The sequence below is a fragment of the Arachis stenosperma genome, chromosome 3 (genome assembly GCF_014773155.1).
Source record: "Arachis stenosperma cultivar V10309 chromosome 3, arast.V10309.gnm1.PFL2, whole genome shotgun sequence".
NCBI lineage: Eukaryota > Viridiplantae > Streptophyta > Magnoliopsida > Fabales > Fabaceae > Arachis > Arachis stenosperma.
The window spans coordinates 162252430-162275851 of record NC_080379.1 but is presented as its reverse complement, the minus strand read 5'-3'; the positions used below and the strand labels follow the sequence as shown (position 1 = coordinate 162275851).

The window sequence follows — 23422 nt, the reverse complement described above, 5'->3', positions numbered from 1 at the left end:
AAGTGCTACCCCTAAAAAAGTTTAACTTTATTAATACATAGTATATAGTCATCAGTAATTGAATCGTTTATGTGAATATATGTTCTTCCTTATCATAATTAATTAACGGCATGAAATTTGTGCTTTTTTTCTAAAACGTGGATATTTATATTTTTCTGTACAATTACACGTGATTATTACAGCTAGGCTAGGTACTTATTTTCTTTAGATTTATTCCAAATTTGAAAGTTATAATGTCATTACAAATTAAAGATGGAAATTGTTACGCGTCATAAAGAAAAAACTAATGGTGCAAAAAAGGTTCCTCGGAAGAAATAAATAATGAAACGTGAATATTACTGTACATTGATTGACGAGTGATTCCGAAATTGAAAAATTATAAATAACAAGTAATTGTTGACTAAAAGTTTGACCAGAATAACCTCCTAACTACTGTATTTATTTTGTAACCTACTTGAAAGAATGTTATTTAAATTAAAATGTGTGACTATGTTTGGCGGAGCTTGAAACGAAATTTTGGGGGGATCAGATAGAAGATAACTGTCAAAATATTTTTTATATGGACCCATTTAAGATAAATTTGTCTAACTTCATCTCTCTGATTTGGGTAATATTGCCAAATTTGAAGTCATTTTCAGGGCATTGTTCCAAAGAATTAAGGTCAAACTCATCAGATACAACTCTTTAAACTTTTGAAGGTTGTATCTTACTTTTTTCGTGATTCATTAAAGTAGAAGAACTATCTACAGATGTTGATATTGTAAAAGTTATATGTTTTCCTTCTTAAATATTAGCCTTCCTCTTAAAAAATGCATCATCAACTCTTTGATTTTTTATGATTATTTTATATAAAAATTTGAATATATATCCGGTAAAATATGTAAAAAAAAAATTAGAAGGACAAATATTAAAATTTATAATATTTATTGAATTTTTTTATCAATTTATACAAATATAATAATATCAATACTTATTGAATATTCTAATATTTTTTATCATATAAAAAAATTAAATTAAATAAACAGTAAAATATAAAATAATATTAAATTACATAAATAAAAAATATCTAATTGTTTATATTTGAACTCAAAGGTAGAGGGAGTGTTGCTTATTGAATAGAGAGTTGCGAAATGTGAATACACTCAGTTCAGTCTAAATTCGATATGTTTTGAATGTTTAAAACTAAAAACTATTGTACAATAAAAGTAAGAGATGAAGATTGAACTTTGGTATTTTAAGTCATAATAAAATATTTGAGCTAATTAAACTATTTTTTATTTTTTGAAAAAATATTATTAATTTTTTTAATAAAAGTTTGGGGGGCCGTGGCCACCCTTGTCTGAACTAAGCTCCGCCATTGGCTGGAGAAGAACAATGCTTGATAGACCCACACAAAAAAAGTACCTTGTTTATTTATTAGAGACGGCACCCTTACAATAATGTAGGATCAGTTACGGCGTTAGGGGAAGATGGATGGTCTCAATTTTTTTGTAAAGTATTATTTTTTATTATTTAATATTTTTTCATATATTTTTTGATTTCGCTTAAAAAATATATAATAAGAGATTATATTTTATAAAAAAATTAGGGAGAAATTTTTTTGTTATTGATTTTTTTTATAATGACCTAATTAGTTAGGTTGATTATTGAAGATACACAGTTAATAAATTTGTGTTTTTTTACTGTGTTTGTTTATTGGCATGGGACACTGAAATAAGAACATTAATTAAGATACAAAATTGTATTTAATAAATGCGACATGAATAGAAATATTGTGTGCAAAAGTATTGAATTAGTATATTTTGTGTCTATTATAACAAGAAGCACATAAAAATACTAACAAAAAATATAACTTATTATTTTTTTCAGTATTTTCTTAATTTTTCATAATTATATTTTTTATTATTATATATATTTTTAAATTTTTTGAATGAAAAAATATAATAAATTAAATTTTCATAATTTATTTTAGTTTATTATCAAATAAAATACAAAGACATTAATTTTTATATCTTTATTCTTTGTATCTTATTCTCCATCAATATCTTGTCTTGTCTTATTATTTTTCAGAACCAAATGCAGCTTTTGATACTTAATTGAGATAATCGACCACTAAAAAGAAGTTTTAAAGTTCAACAAAAAAAAAAACACAAATTAAGCCAATAAAATAACACTATTTAGTCTTATAAAAATAGAAATATTTAATAATAAAAAAATTAATAAAAATAGTAAAAAATTATTTATTATTTATTAATTAATTAATATTAAATAAAAAAATTTTTGACTTTTTTTTTTAACATTATGGTTATAGAAAAATACGCCAAACTCGCAAACCTTTGCACCAAATATATTAATGTTAATAACTCAAATTTACATCACATGCTTATTATACCAATGAATTAAAGTGCAGTAACTTTTCTTAGTTTTATATAAGAATAAGACGAAAATTTAGGTGAGTTGTAAACGACTAAAAGTCACTATATATAAGTAAGAACATATTATTATTATTATTATTATTATTATTATATATAAAAGAAGGCATCCAATCCAATGAGATATAGAGACCGACATTTACTAAATATGAATAATTGATCAGAGGAGTAAGCGGTGACATGAAATGTCAATATGGAGGTAGAGGTCAGCGTCAATTAATTGAAGCAAAGAAGATATCATCCAGATAACATATTGTATAAAAATGGAAAATAATAATTCCATTTCCATTTTTAATAATTATATTTTTCATATACTTGTATAAATTTATAGAAAAATGTTGATTTTAATAAAATAGAATAACATTATCATTTTCCTATCCCATACATCCTAAACTATAAATTTTTTATATATATTTAGATATGCAAGTAAATTACATTATTATTATTATAATAATAAATTCTGGCATGGAATCCTAACTTAAAAAAAAAAACACTTCTGGCATGGAATGCATGCATGCATGCATTACAGTATTAGAAAGTTCCCTTTTTTTTTGTACAGTACAGAGAAAGTTGCTAATATTGTTGTTAACAAATAAAAAGTAGTTAATAAGAAAATGCTATAATAAGTTACTTTAAGATAAAGGGTTGGCGCTTAGGTTTCACTTGCTTTTGGTGTGATTGAAATGCATGCTTAATTTGCATTTCCTTATAATAATAATAAACAATTGAGTTTGAATAAGATGCCATTTTGATAGGTGTTCTGTCCTTTTCGATTTATTTCGCATCTCTTATTTTGGAGGAAATCTTTTTTTCTTTTTGGAAGAATATAATCACCTTTGAATATTTGATTTGAGACCCACAAAATTAGAATAAAATCGCAGAAGCCATCGATATATGTAACCCTCTACAAGAACTTCACTAATTTAATATATATTTTTCATTGTTGGAAATGCACATGTCAGACACTGATCACACACGTTCTATTTTAGATTATAAATTTTCCAAATGATACACTTACGGTTAATTTGGTTAGTTATTCTTTACACAAAACATTACTTGTCTTCAACTTTTAATACATTTAAAATATCTCCAATTACTCAGTTCAATTTATTCACTACTACTTTAACTAGTTAATGCCTCATTTGGTCATCTACCTTAGTTCCTAATTAATTCCATTAATTGTTTTAAATTTAACTTTAATGTAAAAAAAAATATTCGAGATATAATAGAAAATTAATTTAAAAAACTCAAAATTATCTTATTCTATATTTTTAATAATTATTATTTATCTTATTTGTATTCATTAATTAGTAAATACTGATGAACTAATTAAATAATATTATTAGATGTACAATAAATATGTAATTATAAATATTATATACAAAATTAGGTGAAAACTCAGGTGCAGTCAACTTCATGTAAAGTTGATAACTGAGAGCTGTTAAATGATTTAATTAATTTAACTAAATTTTCGTTTAACGGCTCTTAACTATCAACTTCACGTAAAGTCGACTGTACCTGAGTTTCCGTTATAAAATTATGAACATTAAATCAAATAAAATAATTTTTGAATTATTGTCTTTCTACAGTAACCGAATGTGAAAATTGTGAGGCAAAAAAACTGGAATCCTTGACGAAAATAGGAAGAGTACAAAAAAAGAGGTGTTTCATGAAATCCAATTTACTATTAGAAGCATGATTTTTCAAGCATAGCATACATACAAATACATCTATCGTTTTTTAACAAATTTTCATATCTACAATTCTACTTGGCCACACATGGACTCTCCAAGACACGTTCTGCTCTTCTTTTTCTTCTTCTTCCTTGTTCCCACATGCTTCTCCAATGAATGTTTGTGTTCGAACCAAACCTCTTCTAATTCTTATTATTATTCATCATCAGCATCATCATCATCACTGCAAGATGAGATTGTAGAGCTTGCAAACAGGGCAAGCATGTTTAAGTGGATGAAGAGAATAAGGAGGGAAATACATGAACACCCTGAGGTTGCATATGAAGAGTTCAACACAAGTGCTCTCATAAGACATGAGCTTGATCAACTTGGTGTCTCTTACCAGTGGCCTGTGGCTAACACTGGTGTTGTTGCAAAGATTGGTTCTGGGGATCCTCCTTTTGTTGCTCTCCGAGCTGACATGGATGCTTTGCCTATTCAGGTTCCCTGCTTTTAACTATTATTATTGCTTCAAATTCTCTCTTTTACTCCAAGTTATGGCCTTTGTTGATGTAAATGCAACTTAGGAGAGTACAGTAGTAGAAGGTGTTAGAATTTGAGAACTACATTCTTTGGAAGATATTTGTTGGTGTCATGAAGTTTTAATTAGAATTGTTTTCAGAGAAGGGGAAGAGTAGGGATAAAATCATTGAAGTCACGCGCACTTGTTCTCCATTTTTGAAATTTCTTTTTCCTTCCCACAATTCCAATTTGAGATCTCCACGGCTCTACCAGAGATTTCAATTTGCTATATTAACTGAAAAGGGTCACATTGACATCAATTTTGAACTTTCTTTTCTATGCTTTGTACAAGTCTTCAATTCAATTAGTCACTATTCTCAAACCAATTTGAATCAGTGGAGTGGCCACCTCACTAGTCCACTTAAATAAGTGTGAGTTGGGGATTTTGTGTGCAACCTAAAAAAGGTCTATCACTATTCTCATACTATGTTCCATTTTACTCTTTTTTGTTCAGATTTCTTACCTCAGATTTTAATTTTATTGTTTAAGCATGGTAAGTTTAGTTTTAAATGGGTAAAGTGAAAGGTATATTAAATGGGTGGCTGCCAACAGGAACTGGTTGATTGGGAGCATAAGAGCAAAGTTGATGGCAAAATGCATGCTTGCGCGCACGATGCACATGTAGCTATGCTCCTTGGAGCTGCAAAAATATTGCAAGAAATGAAGGACAAATTGCTGGTAATGAAAGTAGAACTTGAAAACGATAAACATTAGAAAATGTGTTATTGACTTTGTAAAACATATGCAGGCCACTGTGATCCTAATATTCCAACCAGCTGAGGAAAGAGGCACAGGAGCAAGGGACATTATCGCCGAAAAGGTGCTGGAAGATGTGGCAGCTGTTTTTGGCCTGCACCTGGTGCCGGAGTATCCCTTAGGAGTTGTGGCGTCGCGGCCGGGAGAGTTCTTGGCCGGTTGTGGAAGCTTCAAAGCTAACATAAATGGAAAAGGCGGAGCTTGCCTCGATCCTGTTTTGGCTGCTTCAACATCAGTGATTAGCTTGCAAAACATCGTTTCAAGGGAGACAGATCCTTTAGATTCTCAGGTAAATCTTCAAACACTCAATTATTCAAACCATTCTTTCTTTGATTTGAAAAAATTGATAAAATTGTAAAAAAATAGGAAAAAAAGACGAAGAAATTTTATTAATTGTTAATTGATTGAATTGTATTATAAATTATGAAAGATAAAAACAAATAAAAATAAGATAAGAATAACTAAAAATAAGATAAAGGAAAGATAAAATAAGATGATAAAAACTAAAATTGTAATTGAATTTCAATTTATGTATTCTGTTGGGATGAATTTGTGGACTGTGAGATTTCTTTATTGTTGTCATGGGTTAAGGTTGAATAGTAGTTTAATAAAAATTATTGTTATGGCAGGTGCTTTCCGTGGCCATGGTGAATGCAGGATCTTCCCTGGACATAATCCCCGATTCAGCCACCATTGGAGGCACTTACAGAGCATTCAGCAGAAAGAGTTTCTATTGGCTAAAGAAAAGGATAGAAGAGGTAACTGCCACATTCTTGTACTCGCGAATTTGCTGCATGGTTAATTTACAAAATTAGCCCTGTTCAGGTAATCATAGCGCAGGCAGAAGTACACAGGTGCAGCGCGGAGGTTATTTTCAACGGCGATGAGCATCCAACAATCCCTCCGACGAGAAACGACGAGAGAATATATGAAGTGGTTAGGGAAGTTTCAGGCATGATTGTAGGAAAGGAGAACACAGAAGTAGCACCGGTGTTCACCGGAAGTGAAGATTTCGCGTTTTACTTGGAGAAGGTACCTGGAGCTTTCGTTCTGGTTGGAATGAGAAATGATGAGACTGGATCCATTCACCCTGCTCATAGTCCTTACTATGTCGTCGACGAAGACGCGCTTCCGATTGGTGCTGCATTGCATGCAGCATTTGCTCTCTCCTTCCATTCTTATTCAACAAATTCTTACATTTGATTCCATTCATTCTTACAGTGGCAGGGGAGGACTACTTTTGCTCAAAACAGAAAGAGTTTAAGGCTAACCTTTTTCAGTTGCTCTTCTATTTGTATAGTATTTTAGTAAAATTCAGTCCATTTATCAATGAATTATATGATTACTTTCATGTAAATTTGCTTATGAAAGAAATGGATAAAATCAGATTACTCTATCAGATGTTTTGTATTTATTAAGGACAAGAGGTGATAGTTATTATTATTTTCTTTTTTGTTCTTCAAAGTTTTAAAGGAGTATCAGTTATAAAGAATTATATATGTATTCCATGTATAATAGATTAAAATTAAGATGATTTAGTTCAGCATCTCAAAGCAGCAATATTGACCACATAAAGTTATGGGAAAGTTGTGTACTGTCAGCATACTTTTACTTAATCCAAAAAGAGTCTAGGCATAAAATTAAAACGTTGAAGTTGACTTATAATTATAATTGATTTGTTCAGTTTCTACATTGAAAATAGAAATGAGCTGGTAAAGTTTTTTGTATTGGCCAATTTGGTGATTTTAGAATTAAATTGTTGTACACAATTCAATAGCCAAAAGTAAAATTCTGATTGTCTTTGTTATTTTTACACTAGTTATTAACAATATTTACAACGAAACATTTGCTTTCATATAAATCTTTTTTCTCACTTGTTGGGTATATATATATATATCTGTGTGTGTGTTGAGAAATATTAGAAGACGAGTAAAATTTATTTTTTTGACTATTAATTAGTCATTAATATTTAAAAGTGTGAGTTAAAATTTAAAAATATATTATTAAATTATTATACTAAAAATTAAATTAATAACTAAAAATAATAATTAAAAAAATAAATTTTCCTAATCTTTGAATAATTTTTTTATTTTTATATCCTACATTAAATTAACATATTTTTTATCATGAATTGACCATGCTGCATGTGTGATTTATATGAAATGGATCTTACTTTTTTCATAATAATAAAAAATGTGTGTTAATAATAATCTAGTTAATTAATATATGTGTTAGTGACAATGTGATGTGTTAGATTGCTTAGCCAAAACAATAAAAAAATAAAAAGTCTTGATGGTGGGTAGTGGAAATCGAGTTAATTATATTTGTGCTTCTATTTATATATCTGGTCAAGTTATAGTAAAAATCAGAATTTTATGTAAAATTAATAAAACAAATTAAAAATACAAAACATGAAATTATATTTTTATTTAAATCGCAAAATCATCTAATTTAATAAATAATTTTAAAATTAAATAACCTTATTCTAAATCGTAACATAAAAATTTCTTAAAATCGATATTCTAGCTACCTGCGTCATATGAAGATATTATATATGTCTCATTTGATTGAGAAAATTGTGTTAAAATATGTTAATGACTAATGAGAAGCAGACATGTGATATTGAAATGATATGATGATAAGAATGGATGCATGGCAGATGAAATAATCAAGGAAAGAGATATCTACAGTACGGTCGGATATTGAAATTGATGATATAGATGTATGTATGTATGTATGTTTGTATGTGAGGTCGGTTAGTGGTCCTAAATCCTAACAGTAATATTGTTGAATTTTTTAATATTTTCATTCATGGAATAAATCGTGGTATGCCTAAATTTGAGGTATATATGGACCCATCGGTGGTTCGGTGAACGAAGAGATATATTAGAAATATAATTATTTATATTATTTTTTATTAATTTAAATTTTTAAAATATATAATTTTATAATATAGCATTAGAGTTTAATTTTTAATAAATTTTAAAAGTAAAAAAATAATATAAAATAAAGAATAAAAAAAATTATGTAAAAAATAAATAAATTTAAAATAAATTTTTGTTTCAATAAATATTAAAAATATAAGTATTTAAATTTTTTTATTATCAATATAGATTTTTAGAATAAGTGATTGGTGTAGGGGCGGAGTTTAGTTAAGACAAGAGGATCATGGTCCCCTCAAATTTTTGTTAAAAATATTAGTAATATTTTTTTAAAAAATAAAAAATAGTGTAGTTGGCTCAAATATTTTACTATGACTTAAAATGCTAAAGTTTAATCTTCATCTCTTGCTTTGATTGCACAATAGTTTTTAGTTTTAAACATTCAAAATATGTTGGATTTGGACTGAACTTAGTGTATTCGCATTTCGCAGCTCTCTATTCAATAAGCAACACTCCCTCTACCTTTGAGTTCAAATATAAAAAATTAAATTTTTTTATTTACGTAATTTACTATTATTTTATATTTTACTGTTTATTTAATTTAATTTTTTATATGATAAAAAATATTAGAATACTCAATAAGTATTGATATTATTGTATTTGTATAAATTGATAAAAAAATTCAATAAATATTATAAATTTTAATATTTATCCTTTTAACTTCTTTTTTACATATTTTACAGGGTATATATTTAAATTTTTATATAAAATAATAATGAAAAATCAAAAAATTAATGCATTTTTTAAGAGGAAGGCTAATATTCAAGGAGAATATATAATTTTTACAATATCAATATCTATAGATAGTTCTTCTACTTTAATGAATCACAAAAAAAGTGAGATACAATCTTCAAAAGTTCAAAGAGTTGCATCTGATGAGTTTGACCTTAATTCTTTGGAATGAGGTCTTAAAAAACAACTTCAAATTTGACAATATCATCCAAATCAGAGAAATAATATTAGACGAACTTATTTTAAATGGGATCCATATCAAAAATATTTTAACAATTATCTTCTATTTGACCCCCCAAAATTTTATTCCAAACTCCGCCGCTAAGTTGGTGACAAAATGTTTCTAAGTTGAATAAATACAAATACCTGAATCGGTATTCTTGGCCCTTTCAAAGCATGCGGAGGACTTTTTTGTAGCTTATATATGGACATACATATTGATATTATTATTAGTACATATATAACATTAAATTTATTTTATTTTCAGGTACATATGTCTTTGTGTGTGTGCAACTAATAATTTACATGCATGTTTATTTAATGCCTTCATAATTCCATCTGTCATTTTCTGCCTGCTTTAAATAATACTCATCCACATAAATCAATTTTCTAATTAAGGGTATCTCTAAAATTTAATTAATTTTTTAAATTTTTGTTGTCTAATATTTTTAAGACACTCATTAGTTGATTCTTAGTAATAATACAAATTTTTACACAATAACAAGAAAGAAAGGGTGTGATTGTAATTACAACTTTGAGAACTAGCTAGCACTATAAAAACTATATTAGTAGTAGCTAGCTGCTAGACACATTTCAAGTTGTATAGAATCTATAATAATGGAAAAGAAAATGATAGCTTCTCTACAATTTCTTCTTGCTATCATGCTTGTGATGTTGCTCTTCTGCATGGCAAAGGTAAAGAGTATAGTAGTTTAATCAAGTAGTACTCTAAAACATTGATGAGATGAGGAATCCAAATAAATAATCTTTAAGTTGCCATTTATTTATTTATTTATTTATTTATTTTAATTTGTATGCATCAGGTGTCATGTGCTGCTGATCCTGAAGCCAAGATCCATAACCATGTCACTGGCTCTGAGGTAGGTTTATATATCATGTCATCCATCCCATATTTAATTTGTGTTCTAATAAGCTCTAACTTCTAACCAATAAAGTACTTAATTAATTGTTAATCTGTGTTCTAATAAATAATGATTTAATTTTTCAGGTAGAGAAAGGACCTACTAGAAAGCTTTTACCATTTGTGGGTATGATATATATTCTTCTATACATATTAGCTATGTTTAATTTAAGCAATATAGACCAACTTATTAATCGGATAAACGAATCATATAGAATATTATTGTGATTTAAATAAAATAGTTATGATTATTGTTGGTGGTGAATGAATAATGAATGAAAATGAAGATTGTGGAGCAAAGTGTGAGGCTAGGTGCAGTGCACACTCAAGGAAGAAGATATGCATAAGAGCATGTGGAACATGCTGTTCAAGGTGCAAGTGTGTTCCACCAGGGACTTATGGCAACAGAGAAGTGTGTGGAAGGTGTTACACTGACATGGTTACTCATGGCAACAAACCCAAGTGCCCCTAGAATCTACAAAGTGTGCATGCCAAGCTGTCCAACCCTCTTCTCTTACTATTCTTATTATAATATTTTTATATCTATATATATCTATTTTCCCTCTGGACTTGGTATTTGATAAATTGTAATTATCTATCTACTGTGTTTTATCATATCTATGTATGTTATGCTATCTGTAATGCATAATGATAGTGCTGGATTGCTGGTATAAATGGTTTAATAAATAAATAAAGAAGTATGGATTTTATTTCTAAGGTATAGAGTAAGTTTTAAAGTATTTTCTAGTCGTTATATTTAAATTTATAATATTTTAAAGTTGTTTTAATATTATTCTGTTATTAGTGATTCGTTAATAAATTAACGATAGAATTGGATAAGATTGAAATGAATTTAAAACGTTAAAATTTAAATAGAACAAAAGTGTAAAAGATAAAAATAATATATTATTCGTAAAAGAATTATTTAATTAAATAAAATAAAAATGATTTTAATAAAATAAATTATATTTTAAATTTAAAATTTTTATTTGTGTTTGTAAAATAAATAGTAGATAAATTTTTGAAAAAGAGAAAAAATTTTTGTATATATAAAATAAAATATAAAATATATTTTTTTATTTTTAATACGTAAGGTTTTTTTAATATTTAATTTGATTAAATGTTATTTTTAATTTTAAAATAAAATTTATTTTTATTTTTTTATATTTTTATGATAGATAGATGATTATTTAATTAATTTTTAAATTTATTTTTAATTAAAAATAAATTTTTTTAGAATAAAAATAATATAATTAAAAAATAATTAAAAAATAATATTATTAAAATAATTTATTTAGATGTAATTAAAAAATAATAAAATATATATTTATTATAAAAAATTAATATTATTAAAGATATAATATAAATTTATTTTAAAGTTAAAAATAAAATTTAATTAAATTAAATATTAAAAGGTTTTGGAATGTTAAAATAAAAATGTATAATTTATATTTTATTCTATATGTATAATTTATATTTTATTCTATTATACTGTTAATTCTATTAGTAGATTACTAATAATAGAATAATATTTAAATGATTTTAGAATATTAATGACTTAAATAGGACAATTTAAATATTAAAGAACATACAATTTTAAAATTTATCACAAACGTTAAAAAAAATAATACTTTACACATAAATAAAGCGTGTTTTTTCTAAGGACTTTGTGGACATGAGAATTAGCATAACTATAAAATTGTTGATTGTCTATTTTTTTAGTTTATTTATTATAATTTTATCAGTTTAAAAGAACTGTTAATTAGGAGCAAATATACATTTCTTTTTAAATAAAAATAGATGAAACTTAACTATTTATAAAAATAGTTAAGCCATGTCAAAAATAATAAATAGTACAGTCTGAGTGAGAAAAATATTAATTATGGTGAGAAATTTTTATGTATATAATTCTTTTCACTACTTAACGAATTTCACCTTAAATATTAATTTTTATTATCCCATTGATTAAGATTAACTGAACATTTAATATATTAAATAATACATATGTTAAATTTAATAATAAAAAAGTACGCCTTATTTTGCCATCTATTTATAACTTAAATAACAGTCTTTTCATTCTCGTATAAAGATCTCATATTAGAATTTCACTCTTCACTTTGGAAAGAAAAAAATACGCCTTGTTTTGGCAAAATTTAAATAGGTTATATTTGAAACTTTGCAAGAAATCAACATCAAAACGGTATAAGACTCCATGGCCCAATGGATAAGGCGCTGGTCTACGGAACCAGAGATTCTGGGTTCGATCCCCAGTGGAGTCGTTCTTCTTTTTTTACTATTTTTCTAAACAAAAATCTGAAATTCTGAATTGGATTATGCATCACCTGAAAAAACTAATTAAACAATCAAAAGCCGCAAAATTCTGCTGCTTTTGCTGCTTTCTAGTATAATTTTTACTTTTTACACCAGTGTTTTCCTTCAATTGCCACCTTATTTGTATCCACAATACTATATGAGTTACAATCAGTGATTAACAAAAACAAACGCTTCATGATTTACATTATTAAGGAAAGTATAGCAATACATGAAAGACTGCTTCCCACTACTTGCTAAACAGTAAACACAACAAAAATGGCGGAAATATTTGGTCATTCCACAAAACTAGAATTGATCAATAGACACTTTTCTTTCCTCATTATGAATGACCAGTTGACCACAATATGGATCCCAATAAAGTCTTGCATTGATTAAACTCGTTGGATGGGAGTTCAAGGTTAACTTTGTAATTCCCAAGAAGCTGGTAGGGATTCTTCAATAGGTGCTGCATGCATGTGTGGCATTTACTCTTGAGGCATGCAGCCATATGACACATTAAACTTTAAAGGAACTTCATTGGTGCTTGCTGTTTTAGATATTGAGTATCACATGGCCTTTGCATTATTATCATGCTACGACACTCTCTTTAATAGTTTCTGAATCTCTGACTTTGCTAGCACCTGCTACAAATACAAAAATGACAATTTGGTCAAGTTAGACACACCCCATTAGCAATTTGAATCTCTCTAAGAAGCTTGCATAGTAGCTGATCCATGATTCAAATGCATTTCTATAAAAGCTTTCTGGAGATAAATAAACTTTTACCGCTCTTTTTGAGTTTGTTACGGAAGCTTCTTTTCCTGCTAAATGCCGCCTCCTGCAGTAAAATTGAGAGCTATTACTGCAAATTTTTGGAATCCATCAAATGTCATGTGCAATTCGAACTTATACACTGAATTATTTATAGTCCATCATTGGTTTTTATTGTCATACATGACCAGCATTAACTGTAGAAGTAATTGAAGATCCAAATTTAGCATTAGAAAATTATTATGTTTTTCTAAAAATAAATCACATCTATGTGCGCTTGCCAAGGATTATGGTTTCAAAATTTACCACAGGTTGAGCAAGTTCTCCAGCTCGACGAACGGCACGAACAAGCTCCTTGTTGGATTCAGTATACATGCTAGTAACGAGTCCGAATTGACCAGCTCTAGCTGTACGACCAACCCTGTGCAGAAAGTCCACGGCAGAAGTAGCAAAATCTGCCTGAAATGAATGCACAACAGCAACAGTGAACACCAACATACAATAAATCATAACACCAACGAAAAATTAACATTAAAACAGAAAAAGACAATAAAAGCATTTGTGAACATTTGATATTGGTTTTTAAATTTTTTTAATAGCTTGACTTGAATGATTTCTTCATTACCATATTGTATCAGTCCCTTCTCACTCAAGGTCTTAAAAGCTCAAGTAAATTACCATTTCACTCAATCTTCTGTATTATTACTGTTATAGCACTATTATTTTTCGGGGTTCCTAAAGGAGTTTGGCCTCAAGCACAAAATAGATCTATTAACTCTGTTCACATCTACAGTGGTTACTTACCTTTATTCACTTCTTTGACATACTTCACTCTATTCCATCACAAAAATGCTCCTTTTCATTACAAACTTACCACTTGCATTGAACAAAACCATTGCATAAAAACCATGAATTCAAAATGCAATTTTCCTTGCACCTTGTTTGTCATGCATAATCTAATCTCAAAATATGGACTATGAAAGGAAAGGATATCGATTGGTGTTTCATGAAGCAACTAACGAGTTGTCTTCATGAAAAAGGTTGTGAGGTTGCTTGGATGGAAAGATTTATTTCCATCATGTTAATATTATACGCGTTATATTGATTTTGTGCATATACTTCAATGCTTCCATTTGGTCATCCTACTGGAACTGATCTCGAATTCTCCTTATTTTGAATTGAAACCTAAGGCTAGAACATACATAGTTTTCTGGCAATCCACAAATTAGAAAATAACTGAACATGAAACTTTAAACTATAGTAAAAGAAAAAGGCACCTGAATAACATGTAATACATTAGGAATATCCACACCACGAGCAGCTGCATCGGTACATACAAGAACACCACCTTTCTCTTCAAATTCAACCAAGGCCTGCGCTCGCTCCTCCAATGTGCAATTCTTATGATAGCGTAAACACTCAATCCCACATCGGAGCAATATCTTTGCCACAGCTTCAACAGCCTCAACAGTGTTGGCAAACACCATTGTTCTCTGGATGCCACCAGCATTATCCAGATCTGTTGGCTTGAAGGGATGACGCACAGCCTTTATGAGTTGATCAACCTGCGACTCGACCGTAACTTCAACCCATCTTTGCTCCAACCTAAAATTTGAAAAGCCACAATAACGAATCTAAATAGAAATGCAAAAACAGGAACAATATTTATCAGCAGGCCATGACAGCTTAGATATTCCAAAATATCACTAAATATACATCATATGATTCTCAACAGAGAAAGCATGACATTATAATACTTTGTGCCTTGATTGTGAAGCCAAAATTTTCTTTTCCAAAGAAGAAAAGTGATGACTTGATCATCTTATCTTAAATGCTAACTATAATGGTGTTAGTTAACAAACTTTACTATCCTGAGTACTTTGATGTACATGACATTATTTCAGCTGAGTAACAAAGAGGGGGCAAAAAAAATGTAATCACCAGAAATTTGAGGGGAAATTGAAGCACCTTGGATTGTGACAATGAAGATAGTTTCCGCTAACCCACGTAGCATCAGGAAACATATGTTTCAACATTGCTCCAGCTGTTTTCTTTCCATTAACAGGAAGTGTAGCTGCAACAAAAATATACTGTTTACTGCGCTTATAAGTTTTCCTGACCCTCCTCCAGTCTTTTTGTTTAACAGATTTAGCTTCATTATTAGTATCAACAATATCCTCAGGAGTATCATCATCCTCTTCTGACATGGCCTCGGGAGGATGTTCCTCTTCATCTTCCAAAGCATCATCTGCTGACAAGGAAGATTCTGGTTTCTCTGGTAAATCTCCTGTTGATTCTTTTGCACGGGACAAGAGCTTTTCATCAAAGCGAAGCAAGTTTAGCAGGCGGATCACTTTATTCTGGAAGCTCCCACAAAGAAGCATATCAGCTTCATCGAAGACCTGCCAGTTAGAAATAGAAAACATACAGTTATAATTAAATTCAACTCATAGTTTACTAGAACAGAATAGGTATATAAAATCATAAAACAAGAAAGATACCACATATTTAACACCACGCATAAATTCCATGCGGCGGCTTCTATCAGTGTCTACATAATTCAGAAGGGCAGCAGGTGTTGTCACAATTATATCAGGCTCACGAATTGGCCATCCCTGCATCAAAAAGAGAAAAATTTCTCCGTATAATAAATCAGACTATTAAAACGTGTGTATAGAAACAACCAAGCATGTACTGTATCAGAACACAAATTCCATATAACCAACTTCATAAATTTATAACCTGAAATACAATCAAACCATGTTCCACCAAGTAGGATCAGCTAGATAGATCACAGACAACGCATAGTGTCTTATTGTGTACAATGTCAACACTCAAGTCATTAAAACTGAAGATTTAAAACTCAAGTCATTAATACAGCTTGACCTAAAACCCTAAAGCAACTACAACCTGAAATACAATATATTTAAAATTAACAAGCTAATGCATCACTACCTGTCTGCCACAAATTGCTGCCACGCTAACAATTGGTTCACCATTGTCTCCACATAGACTATTAGCCATCCTGACTACCTGCTCGCAAAGCTGTACATTTGGACAAAGAACGAGGAAAACATTCTTTTGGCGCAGAGGAACTTCTTGATCAGATACATTGTGTTGAGAATGTTCATGGGTGTCCCTTAGCTTATCAAATAGAGGAACTAGATAACTGTATGTTTTACCACTGCCGGTCTCTGCTGCAATAATCACATCCTTTCCAGAAAACACAGATGGTATTGAAGAAGCCTGAACCCACAGAATTATTTATCAACAAAGCACACATCATAAGCAATAGCATGTAATGCAGATAAAACTAAATTGAAGCCGTAAAACTAGTTATCAGCTTGCAATACAGGCAGCATCCTAATTCACAGTTTGGTTTAAGACAGCATGAAGAGAGTAGGTGTAGATATAGGTTATTTGGCATAGTTTCATTATTGGTTTTCACTTTTCATTCTGTTATTTTCTGTTACTAATGACAGCATCTGTTATGTGTCTTTCCTCATTACTCTTCATAAAGCAAACCTTATATTGTATTATTAGACATAAAACTGATTAGTAATATGACTAATATCAGAAGGAGTTTCAATTTATGCTCTCTCTCTTTTCTTGCACTACACAATTACACACTACTCTTCACTCTGCTGCCACGCCGAAGACAGAATATTGACATTGCAACTGAGTTTGGATTTCGTTTTATGTCATTAGCATTTTCACAAACACCTTAAGGACAAGAACAACAAAAAAAAAAAAAAAACTTCTTTTAATATATATATATATAATGGTTCATTCAATCTCCTAGAAAATCACATAGGGCACCATAATTCGAAAAAGGGGCATCGTGATAAGTGTTAAAACTAGAAAAGGGACCTGAACGAGAGAGGGTCTACTGAGGCCAATGTTAGAGAGAGCACGAGAAAGGGTATCAGAGAGACCAAGTGAGCTCCACGAAACGTTATCCTCAGCAAAGAAAGTGTCTCTACACTCTGAACTTTGCGCAGATGATGACGCTGCTGTTGCTGCTACAGGGGTTGAAGAAAAGAAGCGAGCTTTGAGGAGAGAAGTGGTGGTGGTGCGGAGAAGAAAAGTGGAAGCACGGTGGTTGAAGAATTGGAAGGGAGTTTGAGGATTGTGGAGATGGAGCATCAAATTCAAAGCGGAACGTGCTAGAATCATTGTGGTTCTCTCTTGCTCGCTGCAAAATGGAAGCTTTGTTTCGCTGCACTTCCAATTTCATAGGCATAGCTTCTCGTCTTCATGGTTTCGTTATTATGGTCATGTCTTTCTTACCGTTGATTCGCATTGAAGTTTAATCTAACGGTTGAAAATAATTTCTGTTAAAAATTACATCTATTAGACTATTATCCCACCTATATTTTTTTTAATTCTTATTTATTATATAAGTGAATTTTTTTTGTATTCCTTCATCTAGATCACTCTATGAAAACTTTCACTCTAAATATATATTTACCTATTTAATTTATAAAAAGATAAATTAATAAGCATACTAATACTCATTAATTTCACTAATTTAACCATAAAAATAATATAACAGTAATATATTTGACAATAGTCAATACACTTAAAAATTAAATTAATCTATGCTCCTAAATTAAGTCTCGTTCATAATAATTATAATTTTGAATATTTTGATAGATTAGTTAATCAATGAATTTGAACACAATTCTTGTTCTGATATACTTATTTTCTTAAAAAAATTGATTTTATTTTAAATTTGATAAGAGAAAAATGATCAATTTTAGAGTATATAATCATTTTGGTCTTTAAAGAATTTTAGATCAGACACTTTAGTCCCCAACTAAAATTAATTACTCGATTGGTCCCTAACAATTAACTCCATCAGTCACTTAGGCTGTGTTTGTTTTTTTAGAACATGACAGGACAAGACACTGAAAATAGGACAGGACACGACACTGATGGATAGAGACACAAAATTTTGTCTTCTTGTATTCTATTTGGTGATAAACTAGAACAAATTATAAAAATCTAATTTATTTTCATTTTTTTCATTCAAAAAATTTGAGATGAAAAATATAATAATAAAAAATATAATTATAAAAAATTAACAAAAATAATGAGAAAAAAAATGAAAAATAAGTCGTGTCCCTTGTTAATGTGCATGTGTCCTTTCTGTCAGGATGGACACAAAATACACTAATTCAATGTCTCTGGTCCATGTCCCCTCTATCAAACATGATTTTGTGTCTCAGTGTCCTGTCTATGTAAACAAATGCAGCCTTAGGCCCTCTATTCCATTAACTCTAACGGTGACAACTCTAACATGGAACAAAATAGTCCCTGATCTCCTTTGTTCGAAAATGACATTGTTCTCTCTCAATTTCTATCATATCTTGCATAACACTAACAGTCTAACACGGTAACTTCAAGCTACACAATGCACACTCTACAACTTCAATGTTCACAAGAGAAAAGATTCTCAACTTGTTCTCAACCAATTCATACTCAAGAAACTAATGACTATATCTCTCAACCACTTGTCGTCTTCGATGGATCCCATGAATCTAGACAGCAAATCTGATTTGTTAAGAGCCGTCATCGTTGTTGCCATCTCCCTTCTCCTCTGCCCTATCATCTCCATGATCACATTGTCCACCACTCCAATCACTTCCTTCAGCTTCTTCTCCGACCCAATGTTCAGTAATCGCTTTAGTTTTCATATGAGCGGCAACGGCGATATTGCTCGTTGTACTGATAGCTTGGATGCGAGGTTGAAACTGTCTACCAACTTGGACTCTGGAAAAGAAGGAATGAAGCACTCAGTATCTATTTCAAATGAGAATTTGCATATGATGTCGAAGGATAATCTTCTCATGATGTCCTAATATCCAACAATCTATATTGCTTGCCGAAGAGTGGAGAAAGGCGTGCCCTTGGGGTAGTTGTGGAACTTAGTCTTGAAAATGTCGTGGACGTTATCGGGGTTAGAGGTGATGTTATCGAAAACGTTGAAGTAGATGCTTCTAGTGGGTGAAGTGCAGAGGAGGTGGATATACTAGTCATAGAGATTTAGGAAGAGTGTGGTCTATGACATGTTGAGGTAGGTGCGACACGTGTGGCAATTACACCATGGCTTAATATTGGAGCTAAAGAGAAGGAAGGAAAAGATGGAAAAGAAGACTGTGAAGGTAAAGAAGGAGAGTATAAATGTTAGGGTTATGCGAGATATGATAGAAATTGGGGAAGAATAACGTCGTTTTCGAATAATGGGGTAAGGGATCATTTTGTCCCTTGTTAGAGTTGTTAGGGATTATTTTGTCTCCTGTTAGAGCTGTCAATGACCATTTTATCTTCAGTTAGAGTTGATTGAGCCAAGGACTTAAGTGACTGACGGAATTAATTATTAGGGACCAATCGAGTAATTAATTTTAGTTGAGAACTAAAGTGTCTGGTCCGAAATTTGTTGAGGACCAAAATGGGTATATACTCTCGATCCAAAATTTATTGAGGACCAAAATGTACATATACTCTCAATTTTAAAATACTTCCTCGGTTCCTCCACTTTTTATGACATGTTCTATCAATAAAGCAAATATAATAGAGATTGAGATGTTATTTCAATTTGGGAGTTACAACAAAGTTTTAGTCTTTGCTAAAACACCTTCCATTGAGTTATACAAAGTCAACAATTTTTTATTTTTCACATGGTAGGCCAAGCATTTTGTTGTGGATATTCAACACGGGTCGCAGTACACACAGATTTTACAGATGCACATGAATCAATAGCATCCTTTCTTTCTTTCTTTCTTTGAGCCTAAAAGTCTAAAACTAAAGTCTATATGCTCACTCCTAAATCCTACTTCCTTAGTAAAAAAACAATGCACTATACTAATAATATTGCTGATTTGCTGTCTAATAATAACAGGTCTCTTCTTTTTAGGAAGAAAAAGAAAATAGTTGTTTGAAAGTAATAATAACAATTCCACCAAAAAGGAAAAGAATATCCTCAATTAACATCATATATATGAATGACCAAAGAAGAGAGAAGCCATAATAAATATACTCTGCAAAAACACTTCAATAATGTCATCAGTTCTTCTCCTATTCAGCATTCATATATTGTTGGTTCAGAAGGGCTCTTCTGCAACACCAACATGCCAAACCACATGTGGCACAATGCCAATAAGATACCCTTTTGGCACTGCCTATGGTTGTGGCCACCCTGCATTCTCTAAGCACATGAAATGCAACCTTGGAACTCTTGAATACTACTCATCAACAAGAACCACCAGCAGCAATAATAATGCCTACACAGTTTCCTCAATAGACTATGCAAGCAGCACAGTTATAATCATAGACCCTTTGATGTCAAATTGCACTGAGATGCAAAACTCTGGTAGCTTTACCTTAGGTGATGACACACCATTCACATTGGCCAAGGAGAACATCTTTGTCCTCCTTGGCTGCTCCACCACCTCTCCCATGTTCGATTCGAGGGAAGACTTCTGCGACACAGGATCCGGCTCCCGGGTTTGTAGAGGGATGTATTCATGCAGAGGAGTGACAGGGATTGGGCTGCCACAGAATGCACCAATATCAACATGTTGTGTATATGACTACCCTACTGGAATTGGGTTGGGATACAGTTTGGACCTTCCAAAGCTTCAATGCTCTTCTTATGCTTCTGTTTATGAGTTTGGAGATGAAGGGGACCCCATGAAGTGGAAGTTTGGGGTATCATTGAATTATAATGATTCTTATAATTATAGTGATGCCTGTAAAGATTGTGAAGCAAGTGGAGGCTTTTGTGGGTTTGCTAGTTTGGATGAATCATTCTCTTGTGTTTGCAACAATGGTGTTAACACCACCACCAATTGTTTTGGACAAGGTTAGTACTCTTCATTGCAAGTAGTTTTGAGAGTTACTTTAATGTTTAATCAATGTATCTAGATACATAATTTTTTTTTAATGTATCAAAAACTAACAAAAAATAGTAGTAGTTCTTCACTATTTGTACTACTCCATGTGTGCAATTTCTTTACAATCCTTGTTTGCTTGATATTTAATTATTTCATTTGAATAGGAAATGCTTTAAGTGGGACAATGGGACTGAAAATTCAAACCATGTTGACTATTGGAGGTAAAGATTGATATTACTTGTCTTCCTATGAAGTATCAACTATTTTGTTTCTCTTTCTTCAGCTCTCTTTTATTCTATTTTTTTCCCTATAACATCAGAATTGTTCTCTCTTGTTGTAACTCATACTCATTCAAGTTAGTTTACACTTGTCTGCAGAATGTATATGGAATAATTTGCATACACCATATAAGTATAGATGTATGGGAATATTCACTCTTCTTAATTATCTTGTGTTCACTGAAGTAAGTTATTAATTGGTGTGGCTGGATGATGTTTCTGCAGGACTTGTAATGTCTTGGATGTTTTTACTCCTCCAATGCAGATAGTGACAAAACAAATAAAGGGCTAAGGAATGAAGAAGAAACATGTCTTACCATTTTAATTAGTGCTTCATTTTGTTTATTTGACTCTAAAGCACAGATAGGGCCAAATATATGTAATTTATATCAAATTGAAATGGCAAGCAAGCATCTGTTTTTAATTCATAGATGTTGGATTGAATAGAATATTTTAATTTGTGCTTCATTTTGTTTATTTTTTTATTTTTTTGTATTAAAAATAATTGATAACAAGTGAGGAAATAGTGAGGGAATATAAAAATTTGTTTTTTATACCATAAGAGAATGATAAAGTAAGTTATAAAGAATGGAATATACTCAATATAGTGGCTAGCTCAATTAAATAAGGATTTGAATCTTTTAAATTTTGAATTTTACTTTTAAGAATAAAGTGTAATTTTTTACTATTTATTTTATAGGTAGGACTAAGAATAAATATGAGAGAGAAACCATCAAAAATGGGAGATCACACTTTACTTTCTAAAATAAAAGTTCAAAATTTAGAAGATCCAAATTCATCAAATAAATACACAATTAATGATAAAAGAAATAATTTGAATATTAAAATATTAGTGCACACTAAAAGTTAAAGATAATAAAATGATTATCAACATATAATGTGAAAGCCTGAAAAAAAAAATCCTTTTCTTTTTTACCTTGGATCTTAGCTGTGAGTTGTGTCCCCTACCCCAAACTTGAAATATCCTAGCTTGTTAAGAACTTGAATGTGTTGAAAAATTGAAATAATATAGTACTAAAGTGTTCTGTCCCTTTGATAAATGTCAAATATAATGATGATTTTGACGTAGGATTACATATGGGATTCACTTTACAGCAGTTTGATATTTGCATTCTAAGGTGACAACAGCAACATGCTCTTTAGATTCATGGGGTAAGACTAAATTAAACTTCATATACTCGACTACGATTATCACACATTGTTATTAAGACTGCGTTTTGATTTTAAAAATAGAACAAAATAAGACACTAAAAATAAGATATAAAAGACATGTTTTTAGTAACAATTCAAATCCATCCATTGCCAAATTGTTAGTAACTTGTCTATTCCTACTAAACAACCTTCCTAGGTAGTATCCATTTTAAGTTTTAATTTCGATGTAAACTCCAAGAAGTAGATTTTTTTATTGGGGTCAAGAATGAACAAGTAAAATACTATATATTCTTTGTTTTTATTTAAAAAAAAAAATCATGGACTTGCAGCTCAAAGTTCGGATCTAAGCAAATGTAGCCTGCCAAATGTCGATGGTAACCACCATATTTATGATTTATATAAAGTATTGTAAAAATATTCTTAAACGTTCTCTAAATATTAAATCAAGTAGGAAAAAAAAGGATTTTTTTTAAATAAATAATTTAAATATTTTATTTACAGATATAAGTAATTTATAACATATTTATTAATTTTTATTTTTTATATATATTATCTTACATTGTAAATGAAATAGGTGTATTTTTTCAAATTTCATATATCTCGTTTGCAAACGAGGTAATGTCAAATAAAATCGTGTTTTATCTTGTTTATAGTGTAAATGAGATATAAACAATTTTAATTCGTTTACACTATAAACGAGATAAATAAAAAAATAAAAATTGATAAATATG

At 30.0% G+C, this 23422-nt stretch overlaps 4 protein-coding genes and 1 non-coding gene across 6 annotated transcripts; 4 read left to right on the top strand and 1 right to left on the bottom strand.

Moving 5' to 3' along the window:
- Window positions 1-4141: 4141 nt before the first annotated feature.
- LOC130969256 (IAA-amino acid hydrolase ILR1-like 4) lies at window positions 4142-6935 on the top strand. The gene is made up of 5 exons (XM_057894904.1): window positions 4142-4607; window positions 5240-5365; window positions 5436-5732; window positions 6073-6201; window positions 6269-6935. The coding sequence occupies exons 1-5, from the start codon at window positions 4212-4214 to the stop codon at window positions 6644-6646; spliced, it is 1326 nt and encodes a 441-aa protein (XP_057750887.1). The 5' UTR covers window positions 4142-4211; the 3' UTR covers window positions 6647-6935.
- Window positions 6936-9839: 2904 nt separating this feature from the next.
- LOC130970745 (gibberellin-regulated protein 2-like) lies at window positions 9840-10913 on the top strand. The gene is made up of 4 exons (XM_057896919.1): window positions 9840-10032; window positions 10161-10221; window positions 10350-10385; window positions 10546-10913. Exons 1-4 carry the CDS (start codon window positions 9955-9957, stop codon window positions 10728-10730), a joined length of 360 nt encoding a protein of 119 aa, XP_057752902.1. The 5' UTR covers window positions 9840-9954; the 3' UTR covers window positions 10731-10913.
- A 1551-nt stretch (window positions 10914-12464) lies between these two features.
- Window positions 12465-12537, top strand: TRNAR-ACG (transfer RNA arginine (anticodon ACG)). Its single transcript has one exon. It is a non-coding gene; the product is annotated as a tRNA-Arg (tRNA).
- A 102-nt stretch (window positions 12538-12639) lies between these two features.
- On the bottom strand, window positions 12640-17584 carry LOC130970839 (DEAD-box ATP-dependent RNA helicase 22). Of its 2 annotated transcripts, none has more exons than XM_057897036.1 (8): window positions 17213-17584; window positions 16298-16588; window positions 15844-15957; window positions 15284-15744; window positions 14620-14947; window positions 13649-13801; window positions 13358-13409; window positions 12640-13212 (listed from the first exon to the last, which is right to left on the bottom strand). In XM_057897036.1, the coding sequence occupies exons 1-8, from the start codon at window positions 17516-17518 to the stop codon at window positions 13160-13162; spliced, it is 1758 nt and encodes a 585-aa protein (XP_057753019.1). In that variant the 5' UTR covers window positions 17519-17584; the 3' UTR covers window positions 12640-13159. The 2 variants fall into 2 exon arrangements, with proteins under 2 accessions (XP_057753019.1, XP_057753020.1); XM_057897037.1 differs by having other exon boundaries at window positions 12642-13212; window positions 15311-15744; window positions 17213-17583.
- Window positions 17585-20395: 2811 nt separating this feature from the next.
- On the top strand, window positions 20396-21919 carry LOC130970810 (LEAF RUST 10 DISEASE-RESISTANCE LOCUS RECEPTOR-LIKE PROTEIN KINASE-like 1.5). Its single transcript, XM_057897005.1, has 3 exons — window positions 20396-21209; window positions 21405-21461; window positions 21744-21919. The coding sequence occupies exons 1-3, from the start codon at window positions 20405-20407 to the stop codon at window positions 21785-21787; spliced, it is 906 nt and encodes a 301-aa protein (XP_057752988.1). The 5' UTR covers window positions 20396-20404; the 3' UTR covers window positions 21788-21919.
- Window positions 21920-23422: the final 1503 nt, after the last annotated feature.

Excerpts from the sequence above, each read along its gene's own strand:
- LOC130969256 (XM_057894904.1), top strand. The coding sequence starts at position 4,212 with ATGGACTCTCCAAGACACGTTCTGCTCTTCTTTTTCTTCTTCTTCCTT. Across the intron at positions 4,608-5,239 it reads TGGATGCTTTGCCTATTCAG|GAACTGGTTGATTGGGAGCA; the intron begins GTTCCCTGCTTT and ends GGCTGCCAACAG. Across the intron at positions 6,202-6,268 it reads TAAAGAAAAGGATAGAAGAG|GTAATCATAGCGCAGGCAGA; the intron begins GTAACTGCCACA and ends AGCCCTGTTCAG.
- LOC130970745 (XM_057896919.1), top strand. The coding sequence starts at position 9,955 with ATGGAAAAGAAAATGATAGCTTCTCTACAATTTCTTCTTGCTATCATG. Across the intron at positions 10,222-10,349 it reads TGTCACTGGCTCTGAGGTAG|AGAAAGGACCTACTAGAAAG; the intron begins GTTTATATATCA and ends TTTTTCAGGTAG. Across the intron at positions 10,386-10,545 it reads AAAGCTTTTACCATTTGTGG|ATTGTGGAGCAAAGTGTGAG; the intron begins GTATGATATATA and ends ATGAAAATGAAG.
- LOC130970839 (XM_057897036.1), bottom strand. The coding sequence starts at position 17,518 with ATGATTCTAGCACGTTCCGCTTTGAATTTGATGCTCCATCTCCACAAT. Across the intron at positions 15,958-16,297 it reads CAGCAATTTGTGGCAGACAG|GGATGGCCAATTCGTGAGCC; the intron begins GTAGTGATGCAT and ends TTTTTGATGCAG. Across the intron at positions 15,745-15,843 it reads TGCGTGGTGTTAAATATGTG|GTCTTCGATGAAGCTGATAT; the intron begins GTATCTTTCTTG and ends TCTAACTGGCAG.
- LOC130970810 (XM_057897005.1), top strand. The coding sequence starts at position 20,405 with ATGTCATCAGTTCTTCTCCTATTCAGCATTCATATATTGTTGGTTCAG. Across the intron at positions 21,210-21,404 it reads CACCAATTGTTTTGGACAAG|GAAATGCTTTAAGTGGGACA; the intron begins GTTAGTACTCTT and ends TCATTTGAATAG. Across the intron at positions 21,462-21,743 it reads AACCATGTTGACTATTGGAG|GACTTGTAATGTCTTGGATG; the intron begins GTAAAGATTGAT and ends ATGTTTCTGCAG.